The 25,667-nt window shown below is 41.4% G+C and overlaps 1 protein-coding gene across 1 annotated transcript in view; it reads left to right on the forward strand.

Annotated features, from left to right (window-relative positions):
- The window catches only part of CHIC2 (cysteine rich hydrophobic domain 2), a 45,593-nt gene extending 22,014 nt beyond the window's left edge, over positions 1-23,579 (forward strand). The window contains exons 2-6 of the mRNA XM_054989534.1: positions 11,389-11,443; positions 11,593-11,748; positions 19,786-19,842; positions 20,012-20,071; positions 23,364-23,579. Of these exons, the coding sequence (XP_054845509.1) occupies positions 11,389-11,443; positions 11,593-11,748; positions 19,786-19,842; positions 20,012-20,071; positions 23,364-23,414 (379 nt within the window). The 3' untranslated portion in view covers positions 23,415-23,579. The remainder of the gene's footprint in view (positions 1-11,388; positions 11,444-11,592; positions 11,749-19,785; positions 19,843-20,011; positions 20,072-23,363) is intronic.
- The last annotated feature ends 2,088 nt before the right edge of the window (positions 23,580-25,667 follow it).

Genomic DNA, 25,667 nt, shown 5'->3' on the forward strand with positions numbered 1-25,667 from the left:
TAAACTGCATCTGGTTCACCAACTCTATCATTACCTAGTTATGGTCTTCAGGCAGCCGTATGCTGGTGATCCCACCTCTCAGAGTGGCCTGTCTGGCATTGACCAGAACTCAGGCCTTTTCCAATGTGGCCCCTGCTCTGTGGAATGGATTCCGTGAAGGGGTGAGGGGTGTTTCTACCATGGAGATCTTTATGAGCTGCTGCAAGGCCTGTCTGTTTGCTAGAGTTTTTGAGGGAGTTTAAAAGACAGGCGCCATTTAAGGATAGTGAGAGAGGGGAAGGATTTTTGAGTTACTTTATTTTGAGTTTAACTGTAAATGTTAATCTATTATTGTAACCAGCTTTGAACCATGAGAAAAAGGGGGATAAAAATGTTTTAATACAATAAATATAGAGCTCCTTTTTTGCTGCTTTTTGGAAGATCTTGCGACTAGGGCCCATGTCAAAAGGACAGTCTCTTCCTAAGTGTCCCCGTGTAGCGACTGCAGTCCTCAGGCTGCTGGCTGTTAGGCAGAGGACATCTTGAGTGATTCCCACCATCCAATCAGGGAGGCAGGAATTAATTTTCTTCCTCTTCCTGTCTGGCATGTGGGCCACCCTCTCTCTTTAGTTCTGTTCCTGCCTCCAGGGAGAGCAGTCTAGTAGCAGATGAGCTCTGCTACTTTCTTATTAGGACTTCAGTTTTACTTTCACTCTAAAAATATTGCCCTGGCTTACTACTTTCAGAGAGACAAGCTTTTTGGGGATGCCCTAGGAAAGATCTGGGTTGAGACCCAGGACAAAAGAAAGTGTTGCCAAAAACACTCAAACAATCTGAGAGGCGATCCTTTGGCCCTCAGCCATTTTGTTAACAAAACACTCTACTAAGGTCCAGATGGGATTCCAAGCATCTATCCTAGGGTTAATCTAGACATCCCTTTAATAAGGGGGTCCTTTCAAGAACCCACATAGTATAGTGGTTAAGTAACTGAACTGTGATGCAGTACTCTGCTGGTTCAAATCTCACTACTTCCATGAACTTTCCACATGGCCTTGGGTAAGCCATTCCTCTCAGTCCCAACTCCCCAGCTGTATTGTGGGGGATAATGCTTACTTTGTCCCAAGATCAAACAGACAGTTCTTCCCATGTGGAAAGAGATCTGATCTTAATACCAAGCTCTCTAAGACAGGACTCGCAAGCCATCCCTGTGAGAGGCCAAGTACTCCTTACCATCAAGCCTGGGTCGACACACAGGCTGGACCCTAGAAATCATCTCACAAGCTTGTTCGATACAATTCAACAGCTACCCACCACAACGTTTTGTCATCTCTCTCCTACGCGAAATCTTAACTCAAACTGTAATCCAACACCTGGGTATTCAAGCTGTGGAGCATGTTCCCCACAATGAAAGGGGACAGGGGAGTCTACTCAGTCTTCACAGTTCCTAAAAAGATTGGGGACTGGAGGGCGTTATTAGTCCTCAACTTTTTGAACAAGTTTATCAAGTTGCATCACTTCTGAATGAAGACTCTGTGCTCAGTCGCAGAGGCCATTCAACCAGAAGAATACATGACATCTACAGATCTCATGGAAGCATACCCCCATGTACCAATTCTGAAAGCTCATCAACAATACCTAAGATTCTTTGTGGAAAAAAAAAACCAATTGGCTATTCTGAGCCATCCCTTTCCGTCTGTTCACCACGCCAAGAGTGTTCACAAAGCGCCTGATCAACCCCATCATATGTCTCAGAGAGAGTGGTATTCATGTTCATTTGTGCCCAGATGATCTCCTGATCAGATCAAGTTCAAAAAAAAAATCTCACCGCGACGCTCAGTTGTCAGTTCACCATTCCGTTCTTACAAGCTGGAACACCTGGGTGTATGATCATCAAAAGGGTGTTGTCTATCCCTCACCAAAGAAAAGGTCAGGAAGACCAAACAGCTGACTGAGACTGTCATCAGAGTGAAAATCACTTCTCACAACACTACCCAAACTGATGGGTTTGCTAGTGGCCAGCAACAAGGCGATACCTTGGGGTCGTCTACATGCAAGACTGCTTCAGACTTTTCTCAGATCTTATTAACAACAGATCACGGAGAAGACAGGTCTTCTCATTCAGGTACCACTTCAGATCAAAAGATCCATGACCCCTCGAAAACAACAAATATTTACAGATGCAAGCATCACAAGTCTTCCTATCAGTGTCTTGGAAATGTGAGCGATTTATCTGGCCCTGTTCCAGTTCAGAGATCAGATAGTGAACTCACACATCCTGATCTGTGGACAAGGTTGCAGACAAGACATAAGTAAACAAGCAAGGGGGATCCAAGACCTTGAGGTGGCACAAGGAGATGACAAGGATACTTACCTGGGAGGAAGATCACCTGATGTGTTCAGAACTGAACACATCAAAGGCATATCCAATGTCCAGGCAGACTGGCTGAGCAGGTAGACCATTCAACAAGGTGAATAGTCCCTTAAGAAAGATCTCATCTAATGGATAACATTGCACTTCGCAACACCTCTCATGGACTTGTTTGCATCCCAACACAACCATCAACTACCAAGGTACATGACAAGGTTTGTCCCACCCCCAAGCAGATGCCCTGGCATCGCAGTGACCGTTAGGCCTCCTCTATGCATTAACACCCTTACCAGTAATACCCAAACTCCTGAGAAAGATCAAGGAACAGGGAGTGAAGTGCTAGTGATTGCCTCTTGGTGGCCCACAGACTGTGCTTTTCCACACTCCCAACAGATGGTGATACCTTCACCCTTCATCCTACCGACCTCTCCAGTCACGTTACAGCAGGGAATGATTTGGCATTCTCATTTAGACTCACTCTGCTTAACTATGTGGAAATAGAAAGGAAAATCTTCCTAAGATGGGGATATTCCAGAGAGGTGGCAGATACTCTCCTAGCATCCAGAAAACAGTTCATGGTCAGAATTTTCAATTCCTCTTGGAAAGCCCTCACTCAATGGGGCAGGAGGAAAGCGCTGGGCATTTTATGCAGCCCTGACCAAACATCCATTTGAACTGGTCAAGGATATTCCCCTGAGAAGGCTGAGAATGAAGACCATCTTTCTTATTGTGGTCACATCTACCAGAAGAATCTCAGACCTAAGCGCACCGTCAGACCTGAACTCTGTATCTTGCATATCGATAAGGTGATACTTCATACTGACCCCAGCTTTCTTCCAAAAGTCTATTCCAAATTCCATAGGTTACAAGAGATAAGGCTACCATATTTCTACCTGTACCCTAAATATACTGGGGAGAGGCTCTGATACAACCTAGCCGTCAGAAGGGAGCTCAAGGCCTATCTGCCCCAAACAGTGCCAGTCAGAAAGTCGGACTTACTGATCATCAATATATCTCCCTCAATTTTGGGGACAAAAATGCCTTCAGCAGCCGTATGTGCCAGTAGCAAAACATATACTATCAAATCTTGCAAAGCTCTCATATTAGAGTTTTCTAATGGAATAACAGCTCACTCTGTGAGGAGCAATGCTACCAATGCAGCATTACAGAAGAACACTTCTGTAAAAGAAGTCTACAAGCCAGCAACATGGTCGTCGATCTTGACCTTGGTGAAACACAACAAATTAAATCTATATGATTCAGCAGACACCACTTGCGGTAGAAAAGTACTGCAGCACATGATCTTGGACGAAGACAACATGCCACCCAGAAAGTGGAAACTGCTTTGGGAGCACCCAAGATGTCCTCCTTCTCAGAAGGAGAATGGACCTTTGGACACTTACCATGAAGGGTCCTTCTCCTCTGAGGAAAGGAGGACTTTTTGCTCTCCCTGTGTCTTCATCCTCCTCTACCCTGCTGCCTCAGGGTTATGCTTTATTTACAGTACATGTTAACGCCACAGGTGTTTTTTTTCTCAGTATTGACAGTTGTTGAATGATAAATTCAATGTTACTGCTTTGTGGAGTCACCTGAACTGAAGAGAGGGTGTCCCACATGCCAGACAGAAAGAGGAAGAAAATTAGTTCCTGCCTCCCTGATTGGACGGAATCACCCAAGATGTCCTTTCCTCAGAGGAGAAGGACCTTTCACGGCAAGTGTCCAAAGGTCCATTTTAGCTTCCAGCCTATGAAACTGGCTCTTGGGGAGGGGGGCACATGCTGTTTGTTGAGGTGTTTAGAAGGTGCTGGAAGGCTGTTTTACTTGCTGAGGCTTTGAATGGGCTTCAGAGATTTTCAAGAGCAGGGGAGAGGGTACTGTGGGGGGCTTTATTGTGTTTTGTATTAAATTTGGATTTGCTGGGTATCTTGAGCCATGGGGCAAGGCAGGGTATAATAAATGGACAAAAAATGTGCAGAGAGCAAGGGTGCCATGTTTGCTGCCTCTGTTTACAAGGATGCTAGGAGGAACAGCAGGGTAAGGGTGGTCACTCAGTGGCAAGCATCCCATTTTAGCACACACAGGTTCATACAACCCTACCCTGCTAAACCTCTCCCTTCTCCCCTTACCTGGCCAAGCTTGGAGCAGCTATCCCTACCGTTGGTCTTCCAACCTTCTCTTTTGCTTGTACCATAGAGTCCCCTCCTCATGGAAGCATTCCTTGCCTCCTGACTTTCTGTTCCTGTCTGGCACATCCACCATCCATGCCCCCAGTGTTCAACACATGTGCGTTGGTGCAAAGCCCTCCTCTCTTTCTCAGAGCTGCTTTTCTGTGAGTGGAAGGAACATTGAACAGGCCATGAGATGGCCAGATGGGAGGAAGAAAAGATGGCAATGAAGAGATTTCCTGGGGAAGGGGAATTGCTCCAGAAGTACAAGCAGAGTATTGGGTGACTGTTGGGTATGGTTGGACTAAGCTTGGCTTGGGTTTGTTGGGCCAGGGTGGTCGTGGGGAGAAGACCATTCATAGAGAGTAGAGGTCCTGTGTAATGCCACAGTCAGCCTACCAAGTTCTGATTCCCAAGGCTGCAATCTTACACACACCAATTGAAGAGTAAGCATCTATTAAATGCTATGAGACTTATTTTGGAACAGTCACAAGATCGATTTGTATGTTGAGTGTAACTGTATTTATTCACATTTCCTCCTTGCCTTCCTCTTTCCTTCATGCTGTTTATGTTTTCCCCAACCCCCAAACAGATGCATTTAAAATTATAAGCTCCGTGGAGAAGTGATACACTTATTTTTGGCTTACATTAATCTACCCTAGGAAGATGTTATATGAATGCTTGAATAAATGAAAATAATTATTTGCCCTAGAGCTGTAACCCAGGTGATGTGGCGCTTGTATTTGTACTTCCTGCCCTTGGCCCTGTCCTTGACCTTAGTGAGATCATAACTCTGGCAGTTCTGTATCATGTGATGGTGATGTCATATGCTTGCAGCTCAGAGGATCTCATGCTGCCTTCTGGTGTTTAACAGTGGATCCTGGGTTTGGAAAGATTGAAGACGAATGGTTTAAAGACTACAAATATTTTTCTCTAAAGTACATTTTCTGATAAATTCTTGCAAGTGTGGTATTATCCTCATGACAATAACTCTGAGGTGGGTGGGGCCGAGAGAGCTCCTAGAAGCTGTGACTGACCCAGGGTCACCCAGCTGGCTTCAAGCGGAGGAGTGGGGAATCAAACCTGGTTCTCCAGATTAGAGTCCCGCCACTCACCACTACACCCACCTGCTCCCTCTTTTTTTGCACCTCTTGGTATATGGAAGGCTTCTAATTCTAACTTAAATTTGTTGTGAGGGGCAAATGTAGAAATCTAAAGTTGTAGTTTAGGAAAGAAACAAACTCCACTTTGTCTCTGTGGCTGCCCTTGGCCTTTGCAACAAATTGGTGTTTGAAAATTTCTAAGATCAGAAATTCTTTAGTTGAGCTGTGTGAGAAAAGGGAAGATGGGGACAGTGTATAAGGTAGGTTCATGCCCATGTTGAACAAACCATTTGTAACATCTGAATGTAGCCATAATAATGGACTAGGGGGTAACTGTGTACACCACTGAAATATGAACTGATGTTGATTTTCCTTATGTGCTCATTGTGAGTCTTGCTGCCTTGTCAAGGGCTGCAAGGTAAAATCAATAATAAAAAATAAGACTGGTTAAAAGGAAAACATCAGTAGACATAGCAAGAAGCAACATGAATCCTTGGTAGAATGAAGAGTGTGAAACCAAGCATTAAAGCTTCATCTATGACTTTGGTTCATACCTTTCATGTTTCAACAGCTGAAGTCATTGAAGCTATCTGTAATGCTTTGCATTTAAAAAGTTTAGATTGGGGTCCCTGACATGGTGCCCGTGGGCACTATTGTGCCTGCTGACACTTTTCCTGGTGCCCACCAAGTGTTTTTAGAAAGTGGATGTGGCCAGGTGGGGCTTTGGACAAGCATGGCTTCTGATTGACTGTTGGAGATTTGATTGGCTGTGCAGATTTTTTAAAAATACTGCTTTAGCAGAAGATGCTTCACTATGTGTCTGAAGGTGAGCTGTAGCAGCCATTTTGAGGCAGCCATTTTGTTGTTTGTGCCCACTACACTGTGTCAGCACTCCAAATATGCCTGCAGGCTCAGAAAGGTTGGGTACCCCTGATTTAGATTTTATTTTTGCTTGCTAAAGTTGTTGCTGTTGCTGTTAGTTAAAAAAAGACCTCCAAGGAAAGGAGTGGGGCTGAATGGGTGAATCGAGTGTAATCTGTCTGTGTGGATATGAAGACCTGTATGGAAAATTACTTTATGTGAATGAGTCTGTGAAAATACCTTTAAGAAGATAAGATTATATTTGAAACTGCCAAGGTTAAGAAATATTCTGAAGCCATTATGCTTATCAAAACTCTGCAACCATCATGTTTATATACTTACAAATAAATTCTACTTTTGTTTAAGTCAATATTTACCTCACAACCACCCTGCACACTGTTCTGTCACACTACCATCTACAACAAAGCATTCCTGTAGTACCAGTTAAGCAGAAGAGATCTGAGGCGAAAGCCTTTGGCGACAGTGAAAACGTTGGAAGGAGGCAGCCAATATGCTAGTCACACAAACACAAAAGGGAAGATGTTCTCGAAGTATAACCCTGGGTAAAGTAGAGAACACCTAACCTCTGTGTGAGTGGAATTAAAAAGCGTATCGGCTGTGACTACAGCCTTCCTGAGATGTAAGTTTAAAGTAATATAAAGAGGAGGTGAATTTAAGATTCAAAGCCAAAAGTCTTGAAAGGTTTTAAAAACAAACATCAAATCATTACAGGGTGAGATCAAAAATAAGCAAAAGTTACACTATCTAACCTATATAAATAAAAAGTTTGCTTTTATTTTTAAAAAGTTTCTGTTGTGTACAGTTGACAGTTCTTAGCAGTGTGTTAGACTGGCATTAATTTTTGATTTATGTCATAAATCTGTAACAAAGTAGTATTTTTTCCTAATAGTTCCAAATTCTAGAATAAATTACGTTATTTCTTTTTTTAAAATCTCAAATTGTCTAAAACTATCCATTTTCTAAATATTTGTGTCATAAAGGAATGGGTTTATTACAGTTTTGAAACATTATCAAGGCCAGTTATCACTGTCTCTAAAGCAGCACTGGGGCTTTCATTTTGTCATCCTTGCTGCGGTCACTTTTTTTGTCTTACTGTTCCAAAGTTTTGTTTGTAGGAGCAGAGTTATTCAAATGATTATAGCTGATAACTGCTCACAACAGGTTAGGTATTGCAAACTGATGGGGAATTCCCTACATCTGACTGGGTTAGGATTCTTACTGGAATTCGGTCTTGTGAAGGAGCCTGTTACATGGTCAGTTCCTCGGTCACTGCATGATCAAGTTCTGTCAGAGTTATTTATTTAAATCAAAAAATTTTTAAAAATTCAGATTCCAATTTTTCTGGAAAACCCATGTTACTGGTCCTCTCATGAAACATTTTAAAGCAGTTGGCTCGAGGTATGTCTGACCAGTATTCTGAAGGCCTTTAGGACTTACTAGAAGTACCTTAAACTAAAAATAGCGCGTGTGTTGGAAAATATAGCTTGCATTCTATAAAGGTAGATGCTTCCTGGTTGACCACGAACATGTTCCATTCCATGGTCTTAAGATTGTTTAAGTGTGAGAATTTCTGCATATGCTGTCCAGCTTGCTGTATACTAGCATACTAGCTGGCAAGATAAATTGATTTAAATCACCAATGCAAATATTGGTTTACATTTCCAAGTTCATAAATTATGTATTTCCTAATTGTTTGCTCTAACCATTAAAACATAATGGTTTCCAATGAGGTGAAGCTTTCATCCTACCTGACAGTGTTATTCATAACTTCTGGTTTTGCAGCTCACATGGGGTTAGATCCAACAGGTATGCACATGGAAAGAGCTGGCAAAGCAGATCTTCCCCTTCCCCCGGCAGTCAGCTGGTTGTCCTGTAAATGCTCTCTGAGGGTCAGGGGTGCTAACGGACAAGATGTATCACTGTACAGGGGCCTAGGATAAGGAAGAACTCTTTCATATCACCTCCTTTTCCTAGGCATAAGCTTCTAGTGGAAGGAGGAGTTGATATTGTCTTATTCTGTCTCTTCATAGCAGCCTCTTGTTGTAGGGCCCCTTTTCTTGCTTTTGGATTATAGTTGTAGCTATTCAGAATTGCTGCAACGGTAGTACCTGAAAAGTAAAATACTTTGTATTTTTTAAAAATTTCTGTTTAGAAGGTCATGAATTAGTTTTGAGACAGGTTGATTTTTTAAAAAAAATCCGTTATGTCAAGGACTGCTTTTTTAAAAAATCAAGCTTAAAATGAGATCTGAGTTTCATAGGGCCTGTTTTAATTTTATTTTTAAAAACTGTTTTTCATCTTCTTTGCTGGCTAGTTATGATGTTATGGAAATACATAATGCTTTGCTGTCCTTGCCAGTAAGGAGACAAGACCTAAGCATCTTTATAGCTAAAGTGTAAAGCTGCATAATCAAGCTTCCCTCTTCAACCATAAAGTTGTATCCAGCCATTCTGGATTTGATAGGAGAAATAAATTTGGAAAGCATCATTGGTTCTTGAAGTTTTCCACATATTTTAACACTTTCTAGAGCATTTGTCTGGAGTTCCTGTGTGCCTATTCTCTGCATGGGAGTTATTAGTGGCTAATTATCAGGCCATCATGGTTCATTATGATTCCTTTTTTATGGTGTAATCTCTTCTCCACAGTTAATTGTGTTCTTGGGAGCAAAAGGTCAGACTTTTTTGACTACTAGAAAGGAGGAGGTCAAGATGAGAGAATAACACATGCCCTAAGAGCTTAAGATATTTCGAAGGCAGCCGCTTGACCTTGCAGAGTCACTTATGGTTAAGGGTGACATGATTACTTCCAGAGCTTGTGCTGAAGTTCTTTGGTCTGCTCCTGAGATGTTCTGCTCATAGCCCCATTAACAGCTTAGGTGTGTCTGAAGGGTACTGAAGCTCAGTAGATGGAACTGGAGGTGAGGGGTTGGGTATGCATATGGTGGCTCTGTTTCCTATGATTTGGTATCTTTTAAGAATAGAGTATAATCTAGGTATTAATTGCCTAGTTAGTTTTTAAAGGTCTCTGCATACTTGCGTTATGTACCAATCCATGTATATGTTTATAGGCATGCACATATTGAAGAACCCACAACTTCCTTTTTTAAAGAAGTCATGACTCCCAACTATAGGTTTTCTTTGATATGTCACCTGGGTTATGTGTGTTGTAGAATGGTTGAAGGACTCTTTACAATATCTTACTAAACTGAGTTCCCTGTTGGCCCTTTTCAGACTAAGTATATGAGTGCAATTAATTTCCCATATAATGTCTACCCATAAGGATGATTTTATGTTAGAATGTATTGCCTCTGCTTATAAACAGTTCTCCTAAGGGAAGGGAGCTTTGATTCTCAAAAGCTCATACCTTGGAAATCTAGTTGTCTTTAAGGTGCTATTGGACCCAGATCTTGCCCAATAAAACTCAGTGACTTCAAGTCAATTCACTACAACAAAAATGCATAGTATAACCACAATGTTAACGTCAAAAGTTAGCAGAAAAACAGCTCAGAATCATAGACTAAGCATAATACTTTAACTTGCTCCCTCAGATAAGGAGAGAGGAACATAGAGTATTTGAATGTTTCAAAGACATGATTCTTCCCTAGACTGTAGAACACTTGCTGATCTCAATGGAATATGCAGTAGACTTCCTTAGATTCTCTCATTGAGTGTGCAGGTTTATGTAGGTGGAGGAGGCATCCTTCAGGCAAAGGGTCCCACCATGACCTTTCAGGGCATTAAAGGCGATGACCAGCTCATTAAATTGGATTGGAAGCTAATTGGCAGCCAGTACAACTGGGCGTACACCTTGTTTGAAGGTGGGGAACCCTGCCTTTGAAAGCACAGGTGGGCAACAGGCATGCATTGTGGGATTGCTGTTCACTGCTGCTCCCAGTTGCACATTTTCCCTTTAGATGTTGTACATGGAGGGGCAGGATGCAAATAATCTCCCCTCCCCCACCACACTGGCAGATAATTGCACATCTCTGAAGGCTTTTTGGGGTGAGGTGGGTACAGGAAATCCAAACAATAGAAATGCAATGAGCTGAATAATGGGATCATGAGCTGTCCTTCCTTTGACTGCGCTCAGGGTGGGATCCTTTGTGGTTGGCAGAATGCCTGGGGAGAGCCTGGCAGTTGTGCTTGCTTTTTGGAGGTACAGCATCTAGCGCTATGGGGATGAATAAAAGTCTGGAATCTAATAGACAAACCGATATTGGGGGTTGGGTGGGAAGTGTACAGAGGCTAAACAAGTGACAAAAGCATTAATAGTGTGGGTTGTGTGGAACCTTAATGAGTTTGCATGTTTTAAAAAAAGCACTGAAGATCCCCAGATTTTGATTTTTTCTTTTGAAATCTTTTTTTTCAGTTTCTTGGGTTTCAAAAATCATTTAGTTTAAGCCAAGCAAATAAAGAAAACTTTAAGACATATACTTCTTCTCCAGTCTGATACCACCCTTTTCAAATGGATTGTAAACTATGTTCCATTTAGAGCCACTTCACAACTTTATGCATCTGTCTTGTTTGATTTGGCTGTGCTGGTGTTTGCTGAAATAAAGATGTCAAGTGTGAAAAAGAGACACAGGGTTGTATCTAACCACCCTGCATAGCTAAGGGTGCTGTCTTACATGGTGCAAAGGCTTTTCCATTGATGGAACATCTTATGTGCCAATGGAATGCTCCACTGTTGCCTGCACCTACTGGGTAAGGTGCCACCCAAACTTTCCAGTGCTGAATTCATGGAGTGGAGCCATGAGTGCAACTTCCTGTCCTGTGTCCCGTTCACACATGATGTGCTGTACTGCGGCAAACATCATTATCACCTGAAAAATGAAAATCCTTTTGTTGCTTTGGGGGGGTCTGCTAACGTGTTCATTTTATTTTATTTTTAGGTTTGGGCTTAGCAACAAATTTGAAGCAGAATTTCCTTCATCGTTAACGGGAAAAGTAAGTAGCTGTGAAATCAAATCTGTTCGAGTTGACAAAATCCATCGTTTAGTCAGTTTTATTACTTCGTTGAGGCAAAAAAAGCATTTAATGCTATCAACCATTCAAAGCGTATTGATTGCCACTTCATGACTTGTTCATATTTACAGGTGGCACCCGAGGAATTTAAAGCCAGCATCAGCAGGGTGAACAGCTGCCTCAAGAAGAACCTTCCAGTTAATGTCCGGTGGCTGCTCTGTGGCTGCCTGTGCTGCTGCTGCACTTTAGGTTGCAGTATGTGGCCAGTGATTTGCCTCAGTAAAAGAGTAAGTAAGACTCCACTTATTAGTATATGGCTTGCCATTTAAACCCTTCCAGTTCAGTACTGCTTTTCCCCTCTCTTTCGTTGGTCCGTGGTCCAAACAAGTTTTCTGTGTCTGTTAATATTGAAAACCTCCCACTGTAATTACTGTTTATTAACGAGCTGCTGCTTTGGTTTGTAGTTGGATTCTAGAATGCGATACTTCCCAGAAATTTATAATTTTATTTCACAACCCGAAAGTCCAGACATTCATGAAAAATGTCTTTAATGCAAAATATACCTTTTGACCCCCATTGTGTCTTCCTCAGGGATCACTTGTTAGCATTGTAAAATCAGATTATTAGTTACTGTGAAATACTTCACATTGTACAAAAGTGTATAGATATTATTATATAAAATTTCCAAGCTTACTGTTTTAAAAATACTAAAATCCTTGATCAAATTATGTGCCGTTTTACTGTAGTGCGGTAATTTGGAAGCAGATCTACTATGTTGCACTATTTTTTCAGTGTGTAAGAATTATAGTTATTTTGTGTGTTTTTAAAATAGCTTGGCAAATGTGTGTCCCCAAATCTCCACAAGCCAAGGAATGAAGGGATGTTGGTAGGATAGAATTCCCAGGCAGTGGGTGCGTAACCGTTTATGTGTCTTGTCAGTTTCCCCAAGCAAATCAACCTCTTCCCCACTTCCCCTTTTTCCTCGTTTGTCCTATTTCTTCCCTTGGAGGGTCAAGCTAAATGAGACACCAGGCAAGGGTTGAAACCAGTTTCTGGGGAAGCAATTTTACCAGGGAGCTGCAGTTTCAAAGACAGAGACGTATAGGCTCACTGGGGGACTTGGGAGGGGAGGGATTCCCTTGCAGCCCTCTTCCTGGCTGCTGCCTCTGCTGGCTGCCTTACCGAAAAAAGCTCTCTAGCCCTACTTTCCCAGGCCCCAGATGCAAGATCTAACATTTGAATGCTCTCCTGGCATGAGTTGTTGGGAAAATGTGACAGTTCAAAAGAAGCTATTTTTTGTTGCTGGTTCCTATTCCTTTAACTATAAGTACTGTTTAGGATCCTCTTGTAATTCCTCCAGAGACTTAGCTAAGGTGATGATGAGGCAAGATGACGCATGTTACCATCATCTGCCTTGGGGAAATCCTGGAATGTAAAACCTGAACCTCTACACGCCCTTTTTCATCTTCCATTAACTTCATCGCTCACACGCCTTTGATTTTCATTTCATCGTATTTGAATTCTACAATTCTTCCCTTGCTTTCACGTTCTTAGCTCCTAAAAATTTAAATTTTTGGCTCATTCTCTCCATGTGTTTCCTCACAAACCCTGGTTAAAGCACAGGGTAGTGCGCAACGGACCTAAGCTCATCCGAAGGTTACTGGCCACTTCTCCATGCCTCACTGCAGCGAAGTTTCTTTAACCAAGCTATACATATTTTTCATAGAGAAGTGTTCTCTTTAGCTGACCTACAGGAATTGTTGCCTTCAGACGAATGGCTATCTTCCGTGTCATGTTTTTCTGTACGCACAGAAATGCTTCCATTGTAGGAAATATGTTTTAAAAACCCCAGGAAGTTTATATATGCATATGTTTTTATGCATGAGTGTGTAGAGGTTAAATCTTGCCAATCACAGCTCCCTAGGATAAGTACATTGAGTGGACGGAAGCATGTGCCATTGTTTCGTATTTTTTTTTTTTAATAAATTTTTTTATTTTTCATAAATACAAAACACTACACAGCACTACACAAGACTATCACAAGGAAAGGGGAGAGGGAAGGGACAAAGGGGGGTGGAAAAAGAGAAAAAAGAAAAAGGGGGGGGAATGAACTACAAACACTAAACACTACACTTCAATGTTTCCCTTCGTACTGTCATAATACAAAAATAGCTCCATAGGATAATGATGGAGTGGTTAATCATACAGAGAATAAACATTTCAAATTCTGATTAAACTTTCCTCCCCCTTCTAGGTCCCGGACGCAGTTCTCTCTGTGCAACCGCTGTTGCGGTGCTCTCCTCCTCCTCCCCCCCCCCTCCGGCTCCTCCTTTTCTTCGTTCTCGGTGCAGCAGAGTTCTGGGTTTTTATTCTCAAAATCCTTTAGTTGATCTTCTGATAATATCTTATAGGCCTGATCTTTATATCTGAACCATATTCCTTCCGGGAATAACCATTTGTACTTTATTCCATGGTCCCTCAGAAGAGCTGCAAACTTTTTATATTTAAAACGCCGTTTCCGGACTAGAAATGGAACGTCCTTCAAAATCTTGACTTTCAAACCCATAAAGTCCAAATCCGCATTGTATGAGTTATATAGGATGGTGTCCCGAATCTTTTTAGATGAAAAGTCAATAATGATCTCACGAGGCAACTGTCGCTTTGTTGCATATTTTGAAGAAGCCCGACGGACCTCCAAAATGGCGCTTTTAACCTCTTCTTTAGTCGTCCTTGCGGGTATCGCCAATAGTTCCGAGACCACCTCCCACAGATCCTCTTTTTCCTCCTCTTTCACGTTTTGGAGACGCAAAATTGTCTGCGTTCGTTCCATCTGTAGCCCGATCAGCTGGTTCTCAACCAGCTTCAGCTCCTTTTTTGTAGCCTTCACAAGTGACGCACTTTCCAGAGCAGACTTTTCTGCCCCCCCCCCGCTGCTGCCTTGATGGTTTTCACTTCGCTTTCAATTAAGCCCACCCTTTGATCAGTTTCGTTCAGCTTGTCAACAAAGGGTTTTATGGCTTCCACCACCGCCCTGCGCACCAACTCTTCGAGCGACTCCCCCTTCAAGGTAGCCGAGATTGACTTACCGAGAGCGGGACTTTGCTTCTTTGCTGCCATTTGGGGGGGGGGGGGGCGCCAACAAAATTCTGGAACTCAACGAAGGGGAAGAACGAGTCTTCTTCAGATCAACCTCTCCTTCACAAACGCTTGTAGAACAGAAGGGATTCGCTTGTTTACGGGCTTCCGCCTGTTTCTTTTATTTGCCGTTTCTCGTTGCCCGGCGGCACTCGAGGCGCCGCGCACGTCTGCCGGCCTCCATAGGGACAAACGGGCAATTCCCCCCCCCCGCATTGATTTCGGGGAGTTCTTCCCGCCGCGTCCCGGACCCTGGCTCCCTCCCTGGGAGTCCTGGGGGCTAATCCTTGCGGATCAGCCGCCCGGTCAGGGTGCCCGGTCGTTTCCTCCCGGACCAGCCGAGAGGAGCGTCCGGCATGGCTGAGAAAACGAAACCGAATCCGCCATTGTTTCGTATTATCTACATGTGAGTTACATATCTTACTGTCTTGCAGCGTTCCCTGTTAAACATACCTTGCTTGAATTTCCACTTCCCTCATCGGTTTGCCATACCTTTTGATGTACCCAAAGTCCTGACTTGTACCACATGGTCTTAACTTATTTTCTGGGGGCAAATGTTAGTTTGCTTACTCTTTATGTTTTTGAAAGCAGTAAATGAATTGAGAATTACTCCTGCTAGAAGACCAGGTTTTTTGTACTATAGGAAGAATGTTGTACGTAGTTGCTTGCAGTGTAATTTGGAGTTTAGTGCAGTATTGCTGGGATGCTATGTCAAAACCTCAATTGCTTTCAATCTCCCCATTTTCTTAAATGACAGTGCTGTTCCTGTAGGAAATATATAGTGTCTGTAATGCCTCTGAGAATCTTTTGCAAAGTCTCTTGATTTTGATGCAAGTTGAAAAGTCTCTAGCTTTTGATGATGATGGGAGTTGAACATGATAACCATCATTATGAACATAACTATCAACCAAGTATGGCTCTAGAAAACTGCATCCGGACGGCCGTGCTGCCGCATCAGGCCTTCCTGCCACCACGCTGGGCCTCCAGAGCCACTGGAGGACCAAGCCACTACGCCAGAGGGCTGGGCCACTGTGCCAAGTCTTCCAGAGGCCCTGAGGAGGCCACCGTGGTGGCGGGAAGGCAAAGCCCACAAGTCACTTTTTATCTCCACAGAGGGGCCTTTGAGTGCCCCTGCACAGGGATAAAAAGTGAGTCGTTGCTAGTATGGCTTGCCTTTTATATAGTAGGATAAGGCCAGTGCCTTATCATGGCACTGATTCCTAGTTTGTGTCTGGGCTGAATTCTAATGGCTTTCTTTAATACCTAAAGCCCTAAGTGTCTTTGATCTAAAGTACCTGAAGAACTGCATCTGCCTAAGCACTACGTCCCCCCCACCCCATGATATCTACCTGTTTACCTATTGGTGGGTATTTGGAATATGGCTTTCTCTCTCTCTCTCTCTCTCTCTCTCTCTCTCTCTCTCTCTCTCTCTCTCTCTCACACACACACACACACACACACACACACACACACACACACACACACACACACAGAGGCTCTTGGATGTGCAGTTAACCCACATTGCTTTTTGTCTTCTACTAGAAGTTGTGTGTGTTTATTCCATATGGTTTTCAGTCCTTGATTCCTTGTTATTCCGAGTGCGTTACTGTTTGCTAGTTTTAGGTGTTTTTAACTATTTTGTTGCTTTTAGTTTTAATAATAAATCTGTGTTATGATTATTGATCTTATAGCTTTAACTTATTGCATTTATTTCTACTATTGTAAGCCACTTTTGAGTGCTCTTGAAAGGTGGGATAGAGATGTTTTAGATTTTAAACAAATAACATAACTGTTCTGTAAAATGCCTTTGGAAATGGAGTCTGCCGCGTTTGTCCTGTCCTAACACACTTGACGTTGAATATATGTTCAACAGTAGCAGCTGCCACAGTTAAACAATTATCCACCTGGATCCTGATTGATTGTACCAAATTAGAAAACAGTTGTTGGTGCTTACTAACCCATGCAAAGAGCAGTTTCATAGAAAATCTTTAGCTGCAACATTTTACTATCAGATTTTAAAATGTTACGTTAATTTAAGGATCACCTTCAATATAGAACCAGCTTTTAAACTTCTGTAATTTAATTTCCCTTAATCATTTTCCTGTTTTACACAGGAAAATAAATGGGGGTGCGGAAGACTGCAAGTGTGTAAATAAATGCCTAGGACTAGTTCCCTGTAAGATTTCCTTCTTAGTAAACATTCATAGACTTAGATCTGTAGCTTCTTTATCCATGTGACTCCACTTTTTAAGGTAGCCTGTATAGTCATGCTTAATTCTCTGAGAGTGAATGTGTCTGTGTGTGAGAGAGAGACAGACAATGAAATTGAATTTTGACTACCGTGGTGAGTTTTAAATCTGCTTAATGAGCTCTCTTCCACTTGTGCTTTGTTTTTCTGAACAAATGTGATATTGGTAGGCTTGCTACATGCTCTTGATAGAATCTGCAGGTTGTAATCCTGGTAGTGCTGGAAATGTTGCACTCAGATCAAGAGTCCCTTTTGGGTTTTGATGGTTCTCACCTGCTGCACACTGTAAATCACTGAGATGACAAGTGCAGTGATTAATTAAGCTCCACGTGCAGGTCCCTTTTGTCACCTGTCAAGTGGGTGGAAAAGTAAGCTTGGGAGGGAGAACGGTGGGATGCTCTTTTGATTCAGGCCCCCCCCCCCCATCTGAGAAGTGTTCACTGATGGTTCATTTAAGCTTTTAGATGCTGAGGATTTTTTTAAAACTTTGTAAGCCATGTGTATAAACTATAACGTACAAAACTTAGTGTGCTCATGGGGGCAGGGGAATGAATGGTGTTGACTTAGGAGACAGGATGGGTTAGGGTCTTTCAGGAGAAGAACCAGTTTGTGTTCTACTTTTACGCTTCCTGCTTAATATTAATCCTTCTTTTAAAAACAGATGGTGTACGATGACTTAAAAATAATCAGGATATCCAACTTCATACGAGTAACTATAATTAAATATTTCAGCAAAAAAAGGGGAGTCTTCTTTTGAAGGTATCATATTATGTATTCAGTTTTCTGTTTGGCCTGTAAAGTGTTTTAATTGTACCAGTATTTGGGAACCTGGTTTCTTTTCCATTGCCCCCCTTCCTTCCCCTCCGTGAAACCAATGAAATTTAAATTGTACAGCAGTCTTAATCTATTATTTAAAAGGTTCTTCACAAGGAAGATTACAAGGTAGCTTCGCATTTTTGAATCCGTTTTGCCATTGGTCTAGCAGCGGGTGGGCAGGCAGATGCCTGCTCGGAGTAGAACCTATTGCCATTTTTCACCATTGATAGAGTAGCCTTTCAGAGTCAATGAGCTCTGTCAATGTGAGCTTGTCAAGGCTACAACTTCATAGACCTGAGAGGCGGTTTGAGAGGTCAGCCCTTTTCAGGTTTGCTGTGATGCAAATGAGCTTTAATGCTTAAACAACTATTGGAATTTTTATGTCTGCTCCTTGTTCTTTTTTTCCTTCACAAAGTCATTGACGAGACATTCAGTGCTTTTTAAATTGGAAGTTGCATTGTGCTAAAGACCTAGTACAGATTTACGGAGGGCTGAAAGCAGTTAGATCATGTTCTTTTCATGGTGCGATTAGAATCAAATCGATTTCCCTACAGCCTTCAGCATTCAGATGGCAATTTTAACAAAGGTTGGGGGGCTAGACAAGGGACAAAACGACTGAACTGAATGTTAATTACACTCTGCAGCCTTATTTTCTTTTGATTTGGAGCTGACTGGCAACTAAATTAACAAAAGTGTGACCATAACTGCTGCCCTATTTTCATTTAAAAGGAGAGCAGGCTCTAAAAGGCTATCTTTATAAAGAAACAAGTGAGGTCTGCCGATCATTGTTAGAGGGCAGGCACTGTCTTTAGCATTTAAAAAAAAGAGAGAAGTATTAGCCAGAAAGAACAGAACTTTAAAATTACAATGTAGTAATTTAGACATTGCTATTAAGAGCTGCTTCAAAGTTCTTGGGGGTCTCTTCTGTTTTAGAAATATGATGGAAAGTTTTTTTTTTAAAAAATGGTGTGTAAGAATTGACTTATCCAAATAGCTGTCATTCGGACTCCTGCTGTCTGTCTGTTGTAAGCGAGAAGAAACCACTATATGTATGTATATATTTGCCTTCTGGACATAATACAGTCTGGAATATTTTTAAGTAGTAATCTTTCTCAAATCAAGCTAGCTGGCTTGCTTCCCTTGACATGCCATTTGCAGCACCTCTTGTTTAGCTGGAGTTGGAAGGGCAAGATGCTTCCCACCCACCCTCACGTCCCCCCCCCCTCCTCTTTGCCTTCTAAGGAAGCTGCAGCTGGACGAAGTTGAATTTGCCACAAGGCTCAGTGATCCATGACTTTGCACCTGCATCTCTGGTCTCATCTCAACACCTGGCGTCTTGATTTATCCTCTCTTGTTCACAGGAACTGTAAATCCCATTTCACTGCTGGGCAGTCAATGATACGGCAGTCAAGTGACCATAAACAGCAGGGTAGAGTTCCAGCATTACTAAATAGGGATATTACTAAATAGGGATACGGACTATTTGAGAGAGGCTGGCTTTAGTGCAAGACAGTTTAAATGGTTGCCTTTCAAACATGAGGACATGGATTCAAGATGCTGCTCAACTGAGGCATTTAAAATATTCCAAAGTGTATCCGAGTGGCAGTTCAGATGCAGAGTCATAAATATGTCGGAGCTTGATCTGTAAAAAAAAAATATATCAATGACACTACTTTTTGTATAAATTATAGCTGGAGTACTCTTCAGTATTTTTATGTAGAAATTGTATTTGTGTGTTGCAGGATACTTGGGTTTGAGGTGGCTTTGCCCGGCTACTTTTGGTGAATCTGTATCAGCGACAGCATTAATGGATAACTGTTCCAACAAGTTATATGAAACCCATATTGAAGTAATACCTTTATGTTTGTAGATGTATATGTTAATTTGCCAGCTCGCCATTTAAGTTTTAATGTCGGTTTGTATCAATAATGCTCTTTGTTAAAACAAATAAACCATTTCTGTCTTAGCTACACCAGGAAACCTGCAACACTGCAGACCGCCCTGTATTCAGTCGGTGTCCTGTGCGCCTCTTTCCCCCTCCCACCTTTCCTCCACAAAAGCAGCTGCAAAACAGACTTTTTCTAAACCTACTCATGAGTAAAATTCTTTCTTATTTGTCTTGCAGACGCGAAGATCGATTGAGAAGTTATTAGAATGGGAAAACAATAGGTTATACCACAAGGTGAGTGCCGCAGGGAGCAGCTTCGTACTGCTGGGGCCTGAATTGCACAGTATGGAAACAGATGCTTTTGTTGAAAGCAAAATATGAAAGGTGGACAAATGGGCTAGTCTCTGTGCTGGCGATAAAATACAGCTCATTTTTCTTCCCCCTTTCTCTCCCCGTTGTCTAGCTGTGCTTGCATTGGAGGCTAAGCAAAAGGAAATGTGAATCGAATAACATGATGGAATATGTAAGTTAAAGGGCTGTTTTGTGCGTTTCTCTATTAAATGATCATTTATTTTGCTTCTGATCTTATTCTTTCCGTGATTATTAATCAGCAAAGGTGTCAAGAGCTCAATCGCCTGAGTGGCGAGGATTTTCTACGGTTCACAGATGTGTGGTTTCATGCACAGGGCTGATTTATAAAGTTATGAATGACTTGAAAACAAGGCTTCAGTGTGTCCTGGAAAAAATAATAAATTAATTGCCAAGATAAAATAGCTTGAATAGTGTGTTGATGGAGTGTGAAATTTTCAGATGCTGTATAAAAAGAAATAACTGCAACTTTGGTTGCGCAGCGAGTTAGATGTGGGCTGTGCAATATAATGCTAATCAGGTCTTGGTGTATGGAAAGAGACCTTTCAACTAAGCTGCTGGAGCTTAGGAAACCTTTATACTTTGTAGGTTTTAACTGCTCCCATACCTCAGAACTGTTGAAAGCAACTTGAGCTTTTACTAGCTTCACTCCTGCATTTTTAAACGTCAGCCTTAGTAGCATAAGGGAGGAATGTGTCATTGTTGGCTCTTACTCCCTAGACATTTATCTTCTGTATAAAATTCAGAATTTTGTGGACTTGTAAAAAAAGACTTTCTGTGGGCTGTACTCATTCTGCCCCCCCCCCCCAATGCCCAGCAATCATCCCTTGTGAGGTTTCGTTTTTCTTTACTGCTTCTTTCAAATCCTTATGAGTAGTCTAGAGAAAAGGGATTGTGATATTTGTCTACTTTTAAAAAAAGTAACCAGGACTTTTTTTCAGGGGGAACGCGGGGGAACAGAGTTCCAGAACCTCTTGAAAATGGTCACATGGCCAGTGGTCCCGCCCCCTGATCTCCAGACAGAGGGGAGTTGAGATTGCCCTCCGCGCCGCTGAGTGGTGCGGAGGGCAATCTAAACTCCCCTCTTTCTGGAGATCGGGGCGGGGCCACCAGCCATGTGAACATTTTCTCCAAGGGCAACCCACTGAGTTCCACCACCTCTTTTCCCAGAAAAAAAGCCCTGCAAATAACCATTTGATATACACTAATACGCTACAGAAGAATTAAAAAGATCCAAGCAGGGGTTAACAATTAAGTGACTAACCATCCAGAAGCATCTTAGCTTTAGCTGCTTCTGATACATCTTTGCCTTTTATTATATATCTGGTCTATTCTTTAAAACAATGCATGCATTACAGACAGTATGTTAAAAGATTGATTTAAAACACTGTTTAAATAGTTAGAAATTATCTTAAAATCATCTTTTCTGTTAGCACGATGAAAAAAGGGGAAATACTAAGGCCTATTTCTAGTCTAAAATATAAAAGATCCACCAAAATGCATTTTTTTTTGCAAATAGCTCTATTCAACAAACTATTTCTTTTTAACACCTATTATACTGAACATGTTAATTTATGATCATCTATTATAGTGAACATGTTAATTTATGATCAGAGACCACATAATAACTTGGCAGTAATTGGAGACAAGAAAGGAAATTTGACACAGGTTTTTGAGGTTGGCCTATGTAAAAGATTTCAGTTGCATGCTGAATACTTCAGGGCTTCTGAAGACGCACGTGAACTGAAAGGCCCCAATCTTAAGCAAACTTCTGTTTCTCTTTTTTGAATTAGCACCTTTCAACAAACAGCTTAAGTAGTGCTGGGAATGTAACCTCAACATCTCTAAGGCCACTGTAGCATTCTTAAAATTTCTATTTGAATTTGATGATTGCTTTGAGAAGCATTTATTGCCTCATGAGTAGTGAGGAGGTGGTAAAACTATTAGATTGATCTGTTACATTCATTGTTTTATATCCAAACATTGTTTTCTGCCGATGGAGGAGAAGGCACTTGCAATGATTACCCATGTCTCATTACAGGCTTCCAGTTCACCCATTCACACTGCTCCTGAAGGAGTAACATTTTGGGGGACTTAATGGGCTGCATTGAGAAGGGGAGACAAGAAATCCACTACTGGAATTGCTTTTTATAAGTGGGAAAACAACCTTTGGATTCAGCCTAATGGATTGGATCTGGGCAGCTTTTTCACTCAATCTCACCCAGCTCTCTTCCTTACTAGGACCCTGACATAGCTCCCATGATAGCCTAGAAGATTTGGGGTGGTCAAAGGGGGCCCCCTCCTTCCTTTTTCACTGTAGAAAAGCTGGTTCAGTCCAACCAAGTACACTTAATGTTTGGTTGTACACTCATTGTGTATACCTGAGAGAGAGTTCCAAAGTGTATTCAGGGGGATTTGCTTCTGAGTAAACATCCATAGGATTTGATTTTAAATCATATTGGTTGAGATTTGAGATCTGCTGGTTCGAATCCCAGTACTGCCAGGAGCTCAGTAGATGGCCTCGGGTACGCTGCTCCTCTCAGCTCCAGTCCCCCAGCTGTACTGTGGGGACAATAGTAACATTAGCTTTGTTCACTGCTCTGAGTTGGGCAGTGATCTGTCTAGAAGAGCAGTATATAAACACAGTTATTATTTAAATCCTAACCCAGTCCCAACTCTTCTGAATATAAATTTGACTGTAGATAGTTGAATAAGTTGAACGACTAAACGTCTCTTTCCCATTAAAACAAATCCAGAGGGCAGTCGTCCTTTCTGTTCGTGCGTATGGTTGAAACAAGTTTTTCTTTGGTAAGAAATGTATTATTGTGAAAATGACAGCTCTTGAATACCTCAGTGAAGAGAGCAAGTGGTAAGGGAAATTAAAAAAAAAACACTTGTTGAAATTCTAAATTTGGTTGAATTCAGATTAAATTTCTCTTGTTCTGATTGAGTAAATCTTGGAGCTGTTCCTTTTCATTGAAAAACACTTCCTTCTGAAGTCACATGTCTAACTCTTGATTGTTGGCCATTGTTATTTTGGCGGGCACATGAGGGCTTAGGTTTGTGTGCCCCCCACAAGGCAAGCCACTGTGTCACACCACAAATTACTTTGAGATTCTACACTGTTTCAAAAGAAGTTAGCCATGTGGTGTTTTGGGAAGGTGGCCGTCACTCCCGGCATCCCTGCCTGTGCGTCAAGGCAAGCTAGCTTGTCCAGCTGGGAGATATTTCAGAAACGGATTCTCAGGTTTTGTGGAGCTCAGTATTCAAAGATAAAGTTTTTTAAAAGGTCACTCACTTAACGCAGCTCAAGTAGCTCTTTGGATCCCAGTGAAAAATGTTCCTTCATTACTCCAGAAACTTTCAGAAACTACTGAGATATTTAGAAGTTAATTAACAAGTCTTTCAATAATTCCTTAAATGTATGTGTTTTCTTTTTTACACAGGTCATCCTTATAGAATTTTTACCAAAGACACCAATTTTCCGACCAGATTAGCATATGCTTTACTTAGAGACTTTCCCAAGTATATTGTCTTTCCAATGGTGCCTTGCTACGTGCTCTACTGATGGCGATACAGTGTTGGTTCTACAGAATCTTGTGGTGTTTTTATTCTTTGTTTTTTATAACAGCATGTTCAAAGTGCGTTTTATCAAATGTTGCAGAAATCATTTCATGCAGCGTCATTGAGATTTAAGTTATTACCTGTTCTTCTGTTGTCCATATATCCTGATTTTTTTTCAGAGTCTTTATATATACAATATGTGTGTTTGTGTATATAGACACATACATAACTATAAATACACAACCAAAAATAGCTATAAGAGAGAAGGTTATGTTAGCTCCAAGAGACACATCTGTAAGCTGTGAAAATGGCAGTCACTCTAACCTATGCGCCTGCATCATCTCTTTGGTGTTTCCCTATTCAATCAGTGACATATCTGTACATATCAGTTTTCCCTACGACATTCTGGAACATCAAGCAACCACCTGTAAGGTGATCAGCAGCAGCACTGGTTGGTATCCAAACATCAGTTCTCCATTCCATGAAGAAAATCCTACCTTCTCTGAAGATGTTCTCCAAGAAACTTGAAATTGCATTGCTGTTGTTCCACTAGAAAGCTTTGTGGTAGATTTCCACGTATCAATTGTTAATACTGCTCAGGATCATAAAAAGCACTAGTATTTTGTAGCAGGCTAGTGCAGATGCAACGTTGGTCAGTATAACTACTGTTGAGAGAGCAGGAGCCGGATCGTGTCCCCTTTTAGCTTTTTAAGCACAGGTTTAAAAGAAATAGATCAAGGCTCTGCAGTGGCTGAGAGGGAGAATGTGTGCATATTGTGTCTAGGGTTGCCAGAATGGGTCTGGCTACAAGCAGGAGACTCACTGTTTGGGGGTAGGGCCTCTCCAGCAATGTAATAATGTCATTGGTGACTCTTGCATTCAGCCAGAATTCTATGTTTTAACCATAGAGTTTTGACTGAATGCTAGAGAGTCACTAGCATAGTGGTGACTTCACTTCTGGTTGTGCTGGAAGTGATGCTAGTATGTCAGGACATTGATGCCCCCTATTCCCCATTTCTCACATTTTTCTCCTGCTGCTCAGATGAGCAGTGGCAGGAAGGGCCCTCTTGGGGCAGGAGATCCCACACTCCCAAGTGGGAAGATGGCAGCCCTAATTGTGGCTAATGACATAACAGCTTTACTGTTTTTATTGTTTACCAGAGCTAAGAGTGCAAGATTTTCAGAAATACATTTGTCAGAGAGATACTTTGGAAGTGTGAGGTTTTTAAATGTTACAGTGTTTGACCCCAATCCATTGAAAGTCAGTGTCTTTCAAGTCCTACTAGAAGCAATGTTGTAATTTCAGTGGGACTTAAAAGTGCAACTAACTTTCTTTTTATTTTTAAACTTTCCCTTAGGTTGAAACCTTTGTATGTAAAACCTTGAGAATATTATGCCAGAAGTTATGTCTTGATTTTTACATCTGTCTGCAAGATGTATAAATCAAAAATGGATTATTTGACTAATACCTTACAGAATGTATTGGGTAAATACTTACTACATCCTGACTTCTTTTTTAAAGTTTACAATTCAGCTTTTTATTTTTGCACAGAACATTTTAAAAATATGGGGTATGGGATAGTATGCTTTGGTCAGGCCAGTTTTTAGTTTCTGTCCATCTTTCATGGCTGTGCATATCTTCATGTATTATGTTTAATGCCTGCATAATGCTGTTATTTCTCAAAATGTGTTCCTTTTGATTTTAATGTACATAACTTACGTTAAGGGCCTATTGATCATGTAGAAGAGCAATAATGTGAATAGTCAACAAATGCATCCTGCTTAATATTTGTTTTAATGACAAGTTTACCCCTCTACAAGAATACCATTTTTCTTTTAATTGTATAAATACAAGTTTCACATTATAGTCATTTATCGGACATGTTGATTGCGTATTTCTTCAGTGTTTACTATTCATTAGCAGGTCTTCTCTAGCGGGTTGTGTATCCCTTGTAGCTGTGATGGCAAGAATGTTCTAGAAACATATTTTGAATTCATTTAGGCTCTCTGCATGTCACAAAATGCAATTTTTCCAATACTCAGCTTTTATTGGTGGAATTTTGGACATGATCCAGCCAAAGTTAAGCATTCATAGCTTGCTTTTTCTGGACCATGCTTGTTGTTCCTTACTGAAAATAATTTGTCTGAGTTTTTTTAACGGTATAAGAGCTTTAAAAGTTTTTCTG

The sequence above is a fragment of the Eublepharis macularius genome, chromosome 10 (genome assembly GCF_028583425.1).
Source record: "Eublepharis macularius isolate TG4126 chromosome 10, MPM_Emac_v1.0, whole genome shotgun sequence".
NCBI classification, from domain to species: Eukaryota; Metazoa; Chordata; class Lepidosauria; order Squamata; family Eublepharidae; genus Eublepharis; species Eublepharis macularius.